Source organism: Pundamilia nyererei, unplaced genomic scaffold (assembly GCF_000239375.1).
Source record: "Pundamilia nyererei isolate P.nyererei 1_Seehausen unplaced genomic scaffold, PunNye1.0 scaffold00051, whole genome shotgun sequence".
In the NCBI taxonomy this organism is placed as follows: domain Eukaryota; kingdom Metazoa; phylum Chordata; class Actinopteri; order Cichliformes; family Cichlidae; genus Pundamilia; species Pundamilia nyererei.
In genome coordinates, this window is record NW_005187452.1 from 3,160,094 (window position 1) to 3,174,367 (window position 14,274).

Below are 14,274 nucleotides of genomic sequence, written 5' to 3' on the forward strand. Positions count from 1 at the left end.
TTATTTATTCACAAACTGGTTAACGTTTAACAAACAAACTGCCAACGTTTGTCAGTGGATAAAACAGAAAATCTATATATATATGAGGGAAACACACACATTACATTAACTTTTTTATTTGCAAAGTATACAGAAATAGATTAAATAGATAATCAAAAACCTAAAATATGATTAATTGTCCTGATTTTGGGCCTCATAAGATTCTCAACAAATGTTCTATAATCAACAATGGTGCATAAAAATAAATGCTGCTGTAAAATCAACATGTAATCTTTATTTGTTTAGTTTGGCATGTAATTTGCAAAGGCCTGCAGGGTCTTGAGTTGAAATATGTGGCCTGTATTGTTTCCATGGAGCACTCAAAATTTTAATGTCTCAGTTTTAATTTAAAAAAAAAAACATAATAAGGTGTTTAGAAATTAAACTTCCAGAAAACATGTTAGAAACCCTAAGTTGACATCAGGCCTTTAGGCTGAATAAAATACATTTCGATACACACATGCTCAAGAGTTTCCGCTTTGTTGCCCTTTTATTCAGATGCTTAAGGTAGCGGGTAAGAAGAGCAGGCAGCCAGTCCACACATGTTTTTTCCACGCTCGATCAAAAAATATCTGATGAAATAAAAAGGAGAGATATCAGCAATTCTTGCAAGCTGTTACAAGTCATAAAGCTCGGATACACACAGACTATATTTACCCATCCTTTCCCCAGGCTGTGCCCCAAGAGTTCTTCACAATCCAATACGGCACGTCGTTCTTCTCAGTGCCATACCCCACCGCCAGGACTGCATGATTCACTTTGTCTGTTGTGTTCTTACACTGGGTGCTAAATAGACAAAACTAGATCAATAGAGCACATGTCTTTTGAAGGTTGAGTGGGCAGATTGTCTCTTTCAATATTATATTACATCCTACATTTGCAAAATATGTGGTGTAGCTGACTTATATGCATAACATATAAAATATTTTAATCTTTTCAAGCTAGTACTATGACAGTCATCATAGAGACACTTCTTTATACACAGTCCCCCATTTGTAGTTTTCAGAGGCTTAAAAACAATTGTTTTATACTTCTTTGCAAATGATTTTATCCAAATAGTAAAAATATGTTGTTTGTCTGTCTAAATTAGTGTATAAGTAACAGAAACAAAGTGGGGCTAGTATATTCTGGTCTGCTCTTAAAATCCCAGACCAGCTCTACTTCTTGAACAGTAGTATGTGCATAAGCGCTTGTTGAGTTATCAAGGTCCTGATCTCACCTGGAGTAAACACCTTCTTTGTAGTGCTTAAAATCAGCTGTAACGTCAAAGCCAAAGGTGACAGGGTTGAGCCGGGCCACTGCATCGACCATGGCCTTTTCATCATACTGTGAATGGGCATACACAAATTATAACATGTACCTGAGCAGGTCGATGTATGAGGAGTTCCCTATTTACTATAAAACAGTTGCTTTTTTTAATAGTACAAATTAAACTTCCAGAAAACATGCTTCAGACAAACTGCTTCAGATTATTTAAAACAGTTACTCTATTTCCCCCAACGGGGAACAACAAAGACACATTTTACTGTATTGATCTGTTATTTTGTTAACCAGCATATGCAAAGGCACATTTATTGTACAATTTCATCCACAGTGCAATTTTATTTGTTCACACACTCACACTCGTTATATTGACAACATCTCGGACAAACGCAGCTGCAAGTGAAGGCTCAAAATGGCATTTTCCCTCCTAAAACAGGAAAGATAAAACTTTTTTTATTGTATATTTTATCATATGTAAAATATAAATAAATGAAGATTTTACTCTCAAAAATAATACAAAGGCTTTGTAGGGATAATCCTCCTCTCTCATGAGACCTTTGCTGTATTTGATGTACTCGAATGCCTGACTGGGGAGCCCACTGCAATAAACCACACAGCTTTTGATTGGTTGAAATTCTATACTTACATTATTATGCTGTTTCTATAACATAAAATGTCCCACATGTTATAGTTACAGGCCAGACAAACATGATTCCTACCCAAAGCATCCATAGTTGCTAAAATTTCTGGAACAGTCCAGCAGCTGCTGCTCCGACTAAAACAGAGATAAATAAAGAGCATTCATCATATATACTCAGAAACAGTGGATACTTTTCTTCTGCCAGCTATATTTGTGTATAATACTAAACTCTTACCAGTTGTATTAGTTTCCCAGTAGCAATAGCATTCACTGACTCCAGACAGCCAGTGGTGGAGAAGGTCCAACAGCTGCCACAAAAACCCTAAAGATACAAACACGACACAACTCAAGCAACTGATAATGCAGTTATGTTAAAGAGGCACTTCACAAATATTTAAATGCTTACCATGATAATTTTTGGTGCTGTAAAATGTAAATGAAAACAGAAGGAACCATCTGTAAATCAAACTCTCTATTTGGAATATTTAATAATATCATATATTACAGAATATATTCTCTCAGAGGTTGTGACTGAGGTATGTTGTTTAAAAAAATTTGCACATGTAGAAAACATATATCTTTATTTGTTTCTCACTTATCACTTTAGTCATGAAATGTGTCCCATCACATGTTTCTCATAGAATATAACTGTAAAAATGAAAGTCAAAAAAGGGTAAATATTATAACTTACATGCAATAACTTAAATGCAAAGTTGTTTATGTTGAAGCAAAAAGAAATGTCGAAATTTTTTTCCTCTCCTTTCATTACATAAAAAAATCTGACACTGTGTATTTGTTCGGAAAGGTGCTACATGTTTAAGGTTTAGCAAAATATTTCTGGAGATTAAACACAAGACATAATGTTTTTAGCAAAGCATGGTTTGTGCTTCAATGCAACTCAAAGAAAGCATGATAAAATACAGGCTTTGTACGACTTTGTAAATATTGTACTTTGCACAATATTTCTTTAACAAAAGGAGAATATGGCTATAAAGGCTTTAAGAGCTATAGAACGTATCAGGATACCTGATTCTTCACAGGAGTCACAAAGTCGCCCTTCATCCTCCAGTCTACAAACTCAGGATAAGGACCTGTCCTTTTGACATGACTGCCTTTAGTGACTGAGCAAGTCTAAAAGATGCGAAAAATCAAAAGATTTTAAAGGAAATAAAAGACAAACTCTGTACATAAGCACCTGTTGTGTGAAGTGTTATAAAATTAGGTAATTTACCGAAGGTTGCGTGAAAAGGTAGAATTTCTTGAATTCCTCAAATGTCATGTCTGAGAATTGGTTCAGACCCACTAGATTAAAACATGAAGAGCAGGGTGAGAACTGGATGATAATTTTTATAACATTCTATAGCAGTAAATTTTATTTATTTTATTTATTTGTTCTTCATTCTTTGAGGAACATTTGCAGCATTTTGTTGAATCTATGGCAACAAGAACGAATGTTGTTCTGAAGGCCAAAGGAGATCCAACCTGGTACTAGTAAAGTGTACCCAATAAAATATCCAGTGAGTGTATATTGCATATTTTAAGGCAGAAATTGGAGCAGAACTATACTGTACTTGTGAAGGAGTGATTCCCAGCATTGTGCTGATCAACTGTCCTCTTATTTTGAGTGAACACATGGAGTCTGTGGTGATATTCCTCAGTGCCATAAACTTTGTTGTGCTGCACAAAACCCCCACATAAAAACAGACATAATGAAACAAAGGAAAGAAAATTTTAACTATGTTTAACTATATACAAAACCCCCCCAAAAGCATCAGAATATAAAGGTCAAAATCTCATTAGTTTAAAAATGCACATACCTCTGAAATCCACTGCTTGAAAGCATATTCTTCTAATGGGAAAGAAAAATTTTAGTGGATTAAGTAACACATAAAATGGACCTGTTATGCTTTTCTTGATTTCTAACAGACAAAGGCTGTTGGAAATATTAACATCAGAGGTGTATGTACAAGTAACCCTTATGAGCCAAAAGCTTAGGCTTTATCCTCATCTCAACACTCTTCTAATCTTATATGAACATCATTCAAATCATTAGCATCATTGGATCTGTATGATCTCTGTGTTAGCGAGAGCAGAAATCCCTAATATGATCATCTCAGGCAAATATCTCTGGCCCCACCCAGCTGCTGTTTAAAAAAATCCCCTGTCTAAAACAGCAGGTTTTAGAGGATCAACTACTTACTGGGCTACACTGAGGACCAGCAGGAAAACTACAATCTGAATCATGCACAACTACCCAAGTAGAATTAAAATCTGGTTACTATGCCTAAGTACAAATTTTAAGCACGTTATCCATTCCTCATGAGCACATCAGCAAACTGTCATTTTCATTCGACAGCTGTAATTTCACATAAATTGAGCACAAAACATTTAGAGTGCTCATATGAAATATGCTTTCATAAACCTTTTAGAAAAATGGAAAATAGTATTAGTTTCATCTCTTCAGTGAAAAGTAGCAAAATTAAACTTATCCCACAAAAAATGGAGACGTTGGTTTCTGCATGACTGCTTTTACAGTATGTTACTGAACATTTTGTTAACAGGATCCAAGGACTGTTAACAAAATGCTTCACCCTTTTCTCTGCCTTTTCAATTTCAAGCAACTGAATTTCAATTCTAGCAACTGCTGCTGCTGCTGAAAGAAATGTCAAGTTTTAAAATAAACAACAATAAACTGCTGAGAACCTGGCAAACACTTACCTTTGACTGAAATTAAAGGTGATAAATAGATGAAGCTAAAAATGGCAGTAATAAACCACACAACAGTCAGAGCCATACTCTCCACAGCAGATTACAGCAAGCTTTAAGGGCATCACATGACTTGACTTATTTTTATGACTGCTTAAGAGCCCCTACTACTGAAACCCCCCTTTGAATTTCCCCCAGCAAAGCAACAGTCGTAAAGGTTATGGTCCAGTGCACCCAGTTCAGAACATAGTGTTAAAACAAACAGTGCAGCCTGTGAGACACTTCTCCCCCTGAGAAAGAATAGATTTATTAACAAGAGGTAATCAGGAAAGAATACACTTTTATACAAAACTGGAAATACTACTCAAGCTTTTGAAATAGACTGAAAGATAATTCTCATATCACTGGGTATTGCTCACTGCAAACATTTGATGTGCCTGTTAGAGAGTAAAGATTCATGTGCAAGGGTGGGGTTTAAATACAGTACACATACGGTTCTAGGTATAGATTCCATTTGAACACGTCAAAGTGGTACATGCCTGCCACTTAAGCTTTAGATGTTTTTCTATACAAAGCCTGTAAAAAATACATATAAATATTTCAAGAAGAAGCACAATATTACTACTGTATAGTTCCTGCTAACACATTGGAATAGACAGGATACAGAATGTGTTACACTTATAAGTTGTTTTCAACATTTGTTTTAAAGTATCATACACAGAAAAGTTATTACAGAGTTGAACGATCATAAGGATAACACATTTCGAGGGATATGTTTTTTTTTTTAACACATTGCACGTTAGGAAATGCATCAGACTGCCTGTACACAGTACTGTACACAGTAAATATTTCTGCTTTATCGGCAAATCGTAGAACAAAATAGTTTACATACTTTTGTGGAATATAATCCATTTCATGATTAAGGCAAAACCATAATGCACTGGCCAAAGAGGATTAACCATAACAACTATGCTATCACTGTCTGAGTGTAAAAGCTGGGAATTTAACTTCCTGAAGTGGCTCAATCTTGGTTACATCTGCTACATACATTGCCCGGTGCTTATACTGTATATACATCATGTTGCCCACCAGGGGAATTATGTGATAGTAAGCAAAGCATAAAAACCCATCTCTCCAAACAAAGAAACAAACAAGCTTATCAGCGAATCGGCAGGTGTCAGGTTGACTCCAGCACTTTCAAATCTCTTGTTACTCTGCGGCTACATAAAAACATCAGAGCACATGATTCAGCTTCAGCCGCTGCAGCGGTCTCACTTTTCCACCCTCTCTAAGGTGGGACAAGATGGACTGAAAGAGGAAAAATGTTATCCAGATTTGATAGTCTGATGGTTTTAATCATTAAGATTTTCATAAGATCAAATCCTATTTTTGATATTATTACTTGCCTGAATTTTGTTGCAGTAGCATTTTAATATATTTACATTCAGCAAGTCCCTCGTGATCATTGCAAATATTGTTATCAGCCTTGTTCAGTTCAAATCAAACAATAAAATCCTCAAGAATCACACAGATTTATATGGAAACTTGTTTAAAAATAACTCCAGTTGTGTTCGGTTCTCTCTTGATTTGGGGGAGTTAATCTTTATGTGGTAAATGTCAACGTTTCTTGCGAATGAGAACCATTTGGTGGTGCACGTTCCCTTTAGGATATGGCTAAACGAATTTAAAAAATAACTTAATGTTAACATGATATTTAAGACAATAAATAACATATAAATACTCTGTAACTATAGAAATAAACCTCTCTGGACTTACACTCAGTCTCTAATAACGAATATACACGAGTCCGTGGGGAGTATATACTAAAAGGGCACTGCCTACTCTGTCTAATACAAATAATAGTAAATATACATTTTGATATATTGTTTATGTACACTCAATATGAAAGCAGAGTGAGAGAGATCATCTTCATGATGAAGGTTTGGGCTCGATTCTCAGGGATGCTTCATACAGACTCTCCTCATCCAGCACATTACTGCGGTCGAGCAAGTACTTTGTCACCTAAAAAAAATAATAATAATAAGGAAGACACAGAGAGAGCGGGTTATTCACAGTTTATCCAAGGTTTCCTTTTCTTAGGCTACACATTTAAAGCAGGAAATGTTGTGTGAGAGCGAGTTCTTTTAAAACAATAGCTGCACTGGTCAGAAAGTACGCTGGTTACTGTGGCACAAATCCAGGCTATAGTCACTTTCTATTATAAATGTTGCATTCTTAGGATTCACTAAAATGTGTCTGCAAGTGTACAGGTTTCACTAATTTTCATCGTTTTATCTTATTTTCAGTTGAAAGACACGTGTAAGATGGCCAAATCAGATCGGACTCATCATGATAGTAGATGGTACGCACAGCTGCCCACAGAGCAAGAAGATGACTGCTGTTTGAACAGTTTGGAAAAACATGCAGTCATGAGGCTTTGTCTGAATGGGTGTAGTAATGATTACACAGAACATTGGCTGGAACATCAGCTCGTTGAAAGGAAGAAAGTTTCTAGTTTTGATAAGTTTTTTTCAACTTGACACATTATTTAAAAGGCAAAAAAAATTAAATAAGACCAAAGGAAAACTTTCTGACTATGAATAGACTTCGGCTAATCCGAAAGTTGCAGAATTTCAGCAAAGCTGCTCATAGATCATTGCCTGAAAGTCCAGTTTGTCTTTCTTGCACTCGTGTTTCTCTAAAACTAGCTGGATCTTGAGAAAATAGTGATCCTTCAACTTGATTTCCATATCAGTCAAGAAGTAATAAAAAACTTGTTGCACAACTTGTTTCCACTCAGCGTTCTCCCTCAGACTCCTCCTGTAGTTACAGCAATACTCTCAGTTGACAGTCTCACCTTAGGGCATGACTTCACACTGCACAACCATGTGAATAAAAAAAAAAGGTCTCATCACCAGTGATGGTTCTCCACACAAAATTTGAGTTAGACTGAAACAGGACTTCCAGGAAACGATCTAAAAACAGCAGCAGAGCTAAAGGCACAGAAGCATTGTACGAAGAAAATGGTCTGGCAACAGCCAGTTCCTAGAACGTTTTGAGCACGCCTCATAGAGCAATACTTGACAAATCCAGACAAGAAATAGAAAGCTGCAAAACAATGAAAATGAACAGTAACTTCACCTTTGGTTGATAATCAATCTTGTAAGCTGTTTGTTGAAATTGTCGTATCTCTCTGATAATGTGAGATATCTGCAGAAAGTGACAGAAAATCACATAAAAGTCAAACGTGTCCAACCATGAAGAATAAATAGATGAATCACACGCATGTGAAAAACACCTTACACAACAGCACAAGGTTAAAGTTAGATGTTCTGTACCATTCTCATCTTGGAGAAGTTGACAAGGTTGTCTTCAGTGTAGTTGGGCGTTCCCTCCTCAATGAAGGCCAAGTCAGTCAGGTACATTCCCAGGTAGGGGACACATGGGGGGTCACAGCTGAAGACACCAGGCAGGTCAGAGAGCCAGTTAACACAAAACGTTTTTAAAAAAGTAAAAAGTTGGTTTACTTACTTCTTCAGAGCTTCTCTCAGGTTTTTGAATCTGCCTTCTGATGACACCAGCTTCTGTAACTTGTCAATCACAGTCTTTGTCTAGAACATAGATCAGGGGAAAAATGTTACTGTCACAAACTCAAAATTTAATCGGAATCTTTATTAACTGGAGAAGACAATGACAGGATTGTTTGAAATTACCATTAGTAGACTCTCTTAGAGCATCCTGACTTTCATTCATTTTGTTCAACTTAAAAAAAAGTCCTTGTTTCATCAAGGCAACATACTGAAGCTGCTAGTTCATTGCATTCATGAACTGTGTACATGTTAAGTATCTCTCTATGCATCTCTGACTAATTAGGACGTTTTATTTTATTTATGGTAAATGGCCTGTGTCAGCTTGGTCGAGCGACCATGGAGGAAGACATCCAACGCAAGAACCAAAGAGTCAAGATGACCTTTCAGGAGTATGCAAACTGTCATTCAAAACACCTTCCACATCACCATCCTACAGCCTTTTTGACCGAATGGAACAGACAGATTTAAATAACCTCACAGAATATTCCACTAATTGGACTGAACCATTCTGCTTTTACACTCAGGACTCTAGAAGATACCACTAGTTTAAAACATTTACAACTCGCCCCACATAAAAAAAACCCCACCAATAATGAAATTATGATAAATAAATGAATAAATAAATTGCCATGCCCTATACTCGTGCCTTACTCTCCTTCTCCAACCAATAATTGTTATTCCCAGGGCACAATTTTCCCCCCTCACAACACTGGAACCAGGAAGCAGCAGACTTGTGACGTTCTAGCTGACGACTATCATTTATACTCGCTAACATGCATATTATTTAACCAACAGAATTTGTGTGCCTGTGTACTTCAATGTACTATAAGCATGACAATTGGAAATATAACAAGAGAAAATGTCAGTTAAAATATTTATTCTATGGAGGTAATCACAGCTTTTTTCTTACCTTTTTCTGTGTAAGTACTTTTTATCTAACAGTCATACACATTCATACTCTGATGGATGCATGGCATGGGAGAGCAACTTGGGGTTAATATCTTGCCCAAGGATATTTGGTACGCCGACCAATAATCAAATTATGAATAAATAAATGAATAAATAAGCAGCCAGGGATCGTACCACCAACCTTCCAGTTAATAGACCCTCCAGAGGCACCCCAATTATGAAAGATCATATGAAAAATTTCTAATACCTGCTTGGAAACTTTGAGCCAGGTCTTCTTGAGGCGAAAGATGGAGCTGCGATTGAGAGACGATGTGATCTCCAGCACAGCATTGTAGTTGTGGAGGCAGCGGCCGATGTCGGCCACTGCCACCCATTTCTCAATCACGGCCACCCGCATGTTGACATCATCCCATTGCAGGATCTCTGTGGCAATCTTGTTACTGATCTAGCAAGAAAAGAAACAAATACACATTGATAATATCTACAAATGTTCCGTATCTTGCCCTAAGATATCTATCTAAATATCTTTAGATTAATACTTACATCATTAAAATGCTTGGTAGTTGTCATTATGTATGGAGTTCTCTCATTCTTGTCGTTCTTCATCCAGCCCTGACCGAAGAACTCCCTGTACAAAACAAAATGTTTACACAGAATGAACAAACACATCACGGGAAAAATATTTCAACATGTCACGTGTGTCCTTCTCTCTATCCTCCCACTCTAACCTCTACAATTTTTATCTGTTTACCTTTGTTTGTGTTCTTGTATACACACCTGAGTGTGTGACTGTATGCGTGTGCACTGTATGTGTGTGCACTGTATGTGTGTGTACTTACTCATATGGGATGGCCTTGAAGACCAGGTGGTCCAGCAGTGTGAGTTGCTCAGCTATCTCCAAGGCTGAATGGCTCTCGAATGGTTCAGTCTTAGAGTCCTCCAAGGCCTGACCACAACAACAAGCAGAAAAAAGTATTACCACAACTAAAGCAAAGAAAAAGAAGGGTTTTATTCTGAAAAGGCTTTTTTTGTGGTCTTTTCTCACCATTTGTGTGATCTCTTCGAGGGTGACCTGGTTGTCTCCAGGATCCTCCTGGGTTAGAGTTCTACACCAAAGAAGACATAACTGTTATATGATCTTTGATAGATGTTTTTTTTCCAAACAATTCTATAACATTGATATAAAAACCCCACTTAAGGAGCTATTAATTTCTCGTTTTTATTCCTTTTTAGTTTGGCTTCATAATATTTTGCACAAATACTTTATAGGGACAGGTGTTTTAGATAGCTCCTGTTTTGTGATGTTGCACCCATTTAAAAGTCTAGTCTGTGTTTCACAGAGGAACAGATAATACTTCTGGGGCTGACGCTCAGTAAAACAAAGTTGAAAATTTAGGCCGAGTTCTGGGCTGATGGATTGTATCTCCGGTTCCTGTTGTTACTACAGAAAACAAGTTTTTGTCTTGGCAAATCCACTTGCAGAAAGCTTTTTTTTCCACTGGGTGCTCACAAACAGTTGTGTCATACATGACTGTAAGAGCAATCAAGCAATGATAACGGAAAACCAACCTGATAATGTTGGCAGCTGCCTTTCTTTCCTGTGTAAGCAGCTCTGGGTCATGCATCACCTCCTCCAGGAAGCCAATTACTCGCATCTTCAACTCTGTGTTCAGCTCAAAGTCCTGAGGATCCACAAATGAACAACCACAGTGTCATTACTGAAGTGTTATGAGCTTTTTTGTTGTTTTTTTATCCTGTGAGGGCACAGAAAGACAGAACCAAACAAGAAAAAGAAAAAAGAAAGAAAAGGGGACTGCACCTGCGAATGTTTGGAGACCCAGTGACGCAGCACATTCAGGACTCGGTTTGTGGCAGCTCTTCTGATAACAAACTCTTTGTCCCCATTTCTCTGGTCTGTAGGGAAACCTGGAATAAAAAGTGAACTCCTAAAGCACAAACTTGTGTTATATACCATCAATATTTTATGATCTTTCTTTTAAAATCACCAGGGGGCTCCTATTATTGTCTGACTTGTCTGGGTGCACCCTAGTGAGGAAGACACTACCTTGATTATATTGATTAACTGATCTCTGTTAAATCTAAACAATATCTAAACACAAGCATGGATTTATAATCCAGTATGGCTAGATTACTAGATTAGAGACTGTTTCAATGAGTAGGCTCCAGCAGATCATCAGCAGAGAACAAAGGAAGCTTCCAGGTAGCCAACAGGCGTCGCTAGGAGTAAACAGAGGTAGTAGCTCTGTAACTGACCTGTGCTGGCAAGGGACATACGACGATACTTCTCCTTGGTTGGTGTGCCTTCATTGGCACCAGCGGTAGCAATGGCAAAGGCTGAGGCAGCAGAAAGAGCACTCCTGTTGTTGTCCAGCTCCCGGCAAGATGACACCACCATGCCATTGTTGAAGGAAAACAGAGAAAACTCTGCAGACAAGAACGCAAATGAATTTAATTTGAAATCATACTTAGATCAATATTGACATAAAAGAGTTGAAGGGCACCTCCTTTGGAAGACAACCATTACAAAAACACTTTCAGTTGACCTTTCTGAGCTTCTTAAAGATTAGGCTGAAAGGTGATTTGTTTATGCTGTACACACAGTACCGCATGTGCATAATCAAACTAAGTTGTTGACCATCGGAGGGCAACAGAGAGCTAAAACAGACGCAGCACAATGCATCATGCAGCTTGTTGCAGTTACATTGTACACTCCACTGTGTCTGCCTCTCTGCCTCCTTCCTTCACTCCCTCCCTTCCTCCCTGCCCTCCCCCATTCAGCCGGGGGCGGTATAGAAGAACACGCACATCGTTGCCAAGGTACAAGGTTTCCTTCCACCTACTCACACGAGGCACTGGCTTCCCTTGTATCCAGCACCGTGGGAAGAGAACACACTGGGAATGAATTGCGCCTGACTACCTATGGGGTGGATGCTCCTTCTCTGTGTTCTACGGGGAGGGCCACGAGGCTGTGGGTGGTTTTTACCAAGACCTTATTTGGCAATTGCTACGCTTATCATTTCCAGAAAAAAAGTTTGATATAAATCCGCTGTGGCTATATTTATTTACCTGCTCGTCTCATCTCCGCCTTTAAACACGTCTCACACAACTTGACTGCTGGGTGGTAAAAATATTTCATGCTGACTTTGATTCTGACTTCACATTTTTAAACATTGACAAACCCAAACTATGAAATGGGAAGTAATAATGAAAGCTATTTTAACATTTTGTAACATTTCAACAGTTTCATATCGGTGACACAAGCCAAGAAGAAGCAAAGTTAAGCATTTCATAAGCATTAAAGAAATTATTTTACACACATTTTTCACTGATAGATGAGGAGATTAATTCCACTCTCGTATTCTCTCTACAAAAAATTTTGAAGCTACAGCCAGTGACTTTTAGTTCATTGCAGAATGAGTACAGGCATAGAAACAACAAAAACCTGCCTAAGTGTTGTTTCAAAATTCATGAATTGATAACATCTTCTCACGTTCTTGTGTTTGGCTATTTCTTGGCAGGCATGTAACTCTTTTTTGCAAAGATTACAAAAAGAAGATTAATGTTAAGTTTACGCACTGTCTCAGCTAAGCCAACCAGCTTCTGGCAATAGCTTTGTTTTTCTTCTGATGAAAATACAAGAGTCAAAACTTTTACATGTTAGAAATGAAGTGCATTTCCATTTTTAGCCCTCCTGACTCTTAAAAAGTCAGGAAATATAACGTCTAATCTGAAACCTGGCCTGTATTACTTCTACTATGTCTCCAGTGCAATTACACTAGGCAAATCCTCCTTTGATTTCATTTTTGTACATTTTATGGAGGATGAAGCATATGAACAGTAGGCCTGTGGATTTTTTTTTCTACTGACATTATGCATTATTATTGATTTTATTTTATCCCTTTTTTTGCCAAGACACTCCACTGTCAGTAACACTATCCAGTAAACTGCTCAAATTTGCCAGCTCGTACAATCTTGCCAGCTCATTTGTCTTTTTAACTGGTGGGTGTGAATATAAAAGTAGATCACCAGACACTCTTCAACAAGCCTCGGACATGCAAGCTTAAACAGCTTCAGCAAGATTTGCAACACAATTAAATTACTCTACCAGAGTTTTTTGCCTTGACGTTCTTGGGCGTTGATGGTGACTTAGGAGGAGACATTTCTGCTTCTGCGTCGTCACTCTGACTTGGGTCTTCATCGCACTCCTCTCTTACAGACAGATCTGAACAGACAGAGTAACTCACCATTGGGAAAAAAAAGCAACACAGAAGAAGACTGCTAGAAATTTACAGTCATAGGAAGCAGTTCACCCCAAAATAGACTTTGTTTAGGCTGGAGTTTATTAGGAGATACTGCTCATACAGATGTTTGCACTCTTTTAAATATAATGGGACCAGTTGCATCTTTTTTTGTGGTGCCCTAAGTGCCAAAAGAACATCAACATTTGACAAAAAAATAAATACAAAAATGAATCACAGGTGATATGGGGTAAACTGTCCCTTTAAGTTTTACAAAACTTGGCTGATCTTTTACTGTTATGTCACAAAGGATAAGGTTTTAAATAGGCTTTTTTTTTTTTTAATTATTTCAACAATACTCCCTTGGACAGAGGCTCTGACCTTGCTTGTTGGCAACAGACTCTTCAGCTTTGCCTTCAGCTTTGGATTCTCCCTCATCAGGGATTTTGCTGGCCATGGTGCTAGAGATGTAGAGCTTGTTGATGTCGAGGGTGGTCTTACTGAAGGGTGACATGGTGGAGTGCATGCTTGCATAGCCATTGGGAGAACAGCTGAGTGCAGCCAAGTCCAGGGCTTTGCCACCCGTGATGATGGGGATGTTGAGTGAAAGTTTGCGGCGGCGGTTGGGAGAGGATGACTTGGTGATGGAGAGTGGAGGAGGAGAGGAGAACTTGCGGCTGGCACGTGGCGATGTGGGTGGCTCACCGTAGAGGAGTTTACTGTTCTGACTGCTGGCAAAGAAAAGCTCCAAAGAGCTACAGGAGAGGAAAGGGTGAAAGAGAAGAGAAAAAGGAGGCACGTGTGAAAAATGAGGGGTAAAAAGAACATTTTTCACAGCTAAAGAGTAACTTTTTTGAATTGGTGGAGG

At 38.0% G+C, this 14,274-nt stretch overlaps 2 protein-coding genes across 2 annotated transcripts in view; both read right to left on the minus strand.

Moving 5' to 3' along the window:
* Nucleotides 1-170: 170 nt before the first annotated feature.
* Nucleotides 171-4,755, minus strand: LOC102215451 (pro-cathepsin H-like). Its single transcript, XM_005733383.1, has 12 exons — nucleotides 4,661-4,755; nucleotides 3,760-3,791; nucleotides 3,514-3,619; nucleotides 3,174-3,244; nucleotides 2,969-3,073; nucleotides 2,178-2,264; nucleotides 2,022-2,077; nucleotides 1,820-1,901; nucleotides 1,661-1,729; nucleotides 1,259-1,365; nucleotides 697-825; nucleotides 171-611 (listed from the first exon to the last, which is right to left on the minus strand). Exons 1-12 carry the CDS (start codon nucleotides 4,734-4,736, stop codon nucleotides 542-544), a joined length of 990 nt encoding a protein of 329 aa, XP_005733440.1. The 5' UTR covers nucleotides 4,737-4,755; the 3' UTR covers nucleotides 171-541.
* A 184-nt stretch (nucleotides 4,756-4,939) lies between these two features.
* The window catches only part of LOC102214794 (ras-specific guanine nucleotide-releasing factor 1-like), a 29,360-nt gene continuing 20,025 nt past the window's right edge, over nucleotides 4,940-14,274 (minus strand). The window contains exons 15-27 of the mRNA XM_005733380.1: nucleotides 13,788-14,161; nucleotides 13,274-13,390; nucleotides 11,422-11,592; nucleotides 10,967-11,073; nucleotides 10,717-10,829; nucleotides 10,193-10,253; nucleotides 9,987-10,093; nucleotides 9,691-9,775; nucleotides 9,395-9,592; nucleotides 8,180-8,259; nucleotides 7,987-8,104; nucleotides 7,790-7,858; nucleotides 4,940-6,670 (exon numbers count right to left, since the gene is read on the minus strand). Of these exons, the coding sequence (XP_005733437.1) occupies nucleotides 6,578-6,670; nucleotides 7,790-7,858; nucleotides 7,987-8,104; nucleotides 8,180-8,259; nucleotides 9,395-9,592; nucleotides 9,691-9,775; nucleotides 9,987-10,093; nucleotides 10,193-10,253; nucleotides 10,717-10,829; nucleotides 10,967-11,073; nucleotides 11,422-11,592; nucleotides 13,274-13,390; nucleotides 13,788-14,161 (1,693 nt within the window). The 3' untranslated portion in view covers nucleotides 4,940-6,577. The remainder of the gene's footprint in view (nucleotides 6,671-7,789; nucleotides 7,859-7,986; nucleotides 8,105-8,179; nucleotides 8,260-9,394; nucleotides 9,593-9,690; nucleotides 9,776-9,986; nucleotides 10,094-10,192; nucleotides 10,254-10,716; nucleotides 10,830-10,966; nucleotides 11,074-11,421; nucleotides 11,593-13,273; nucleotides 13,391-13,787; nucleotides 14,162-14,274) is intronic.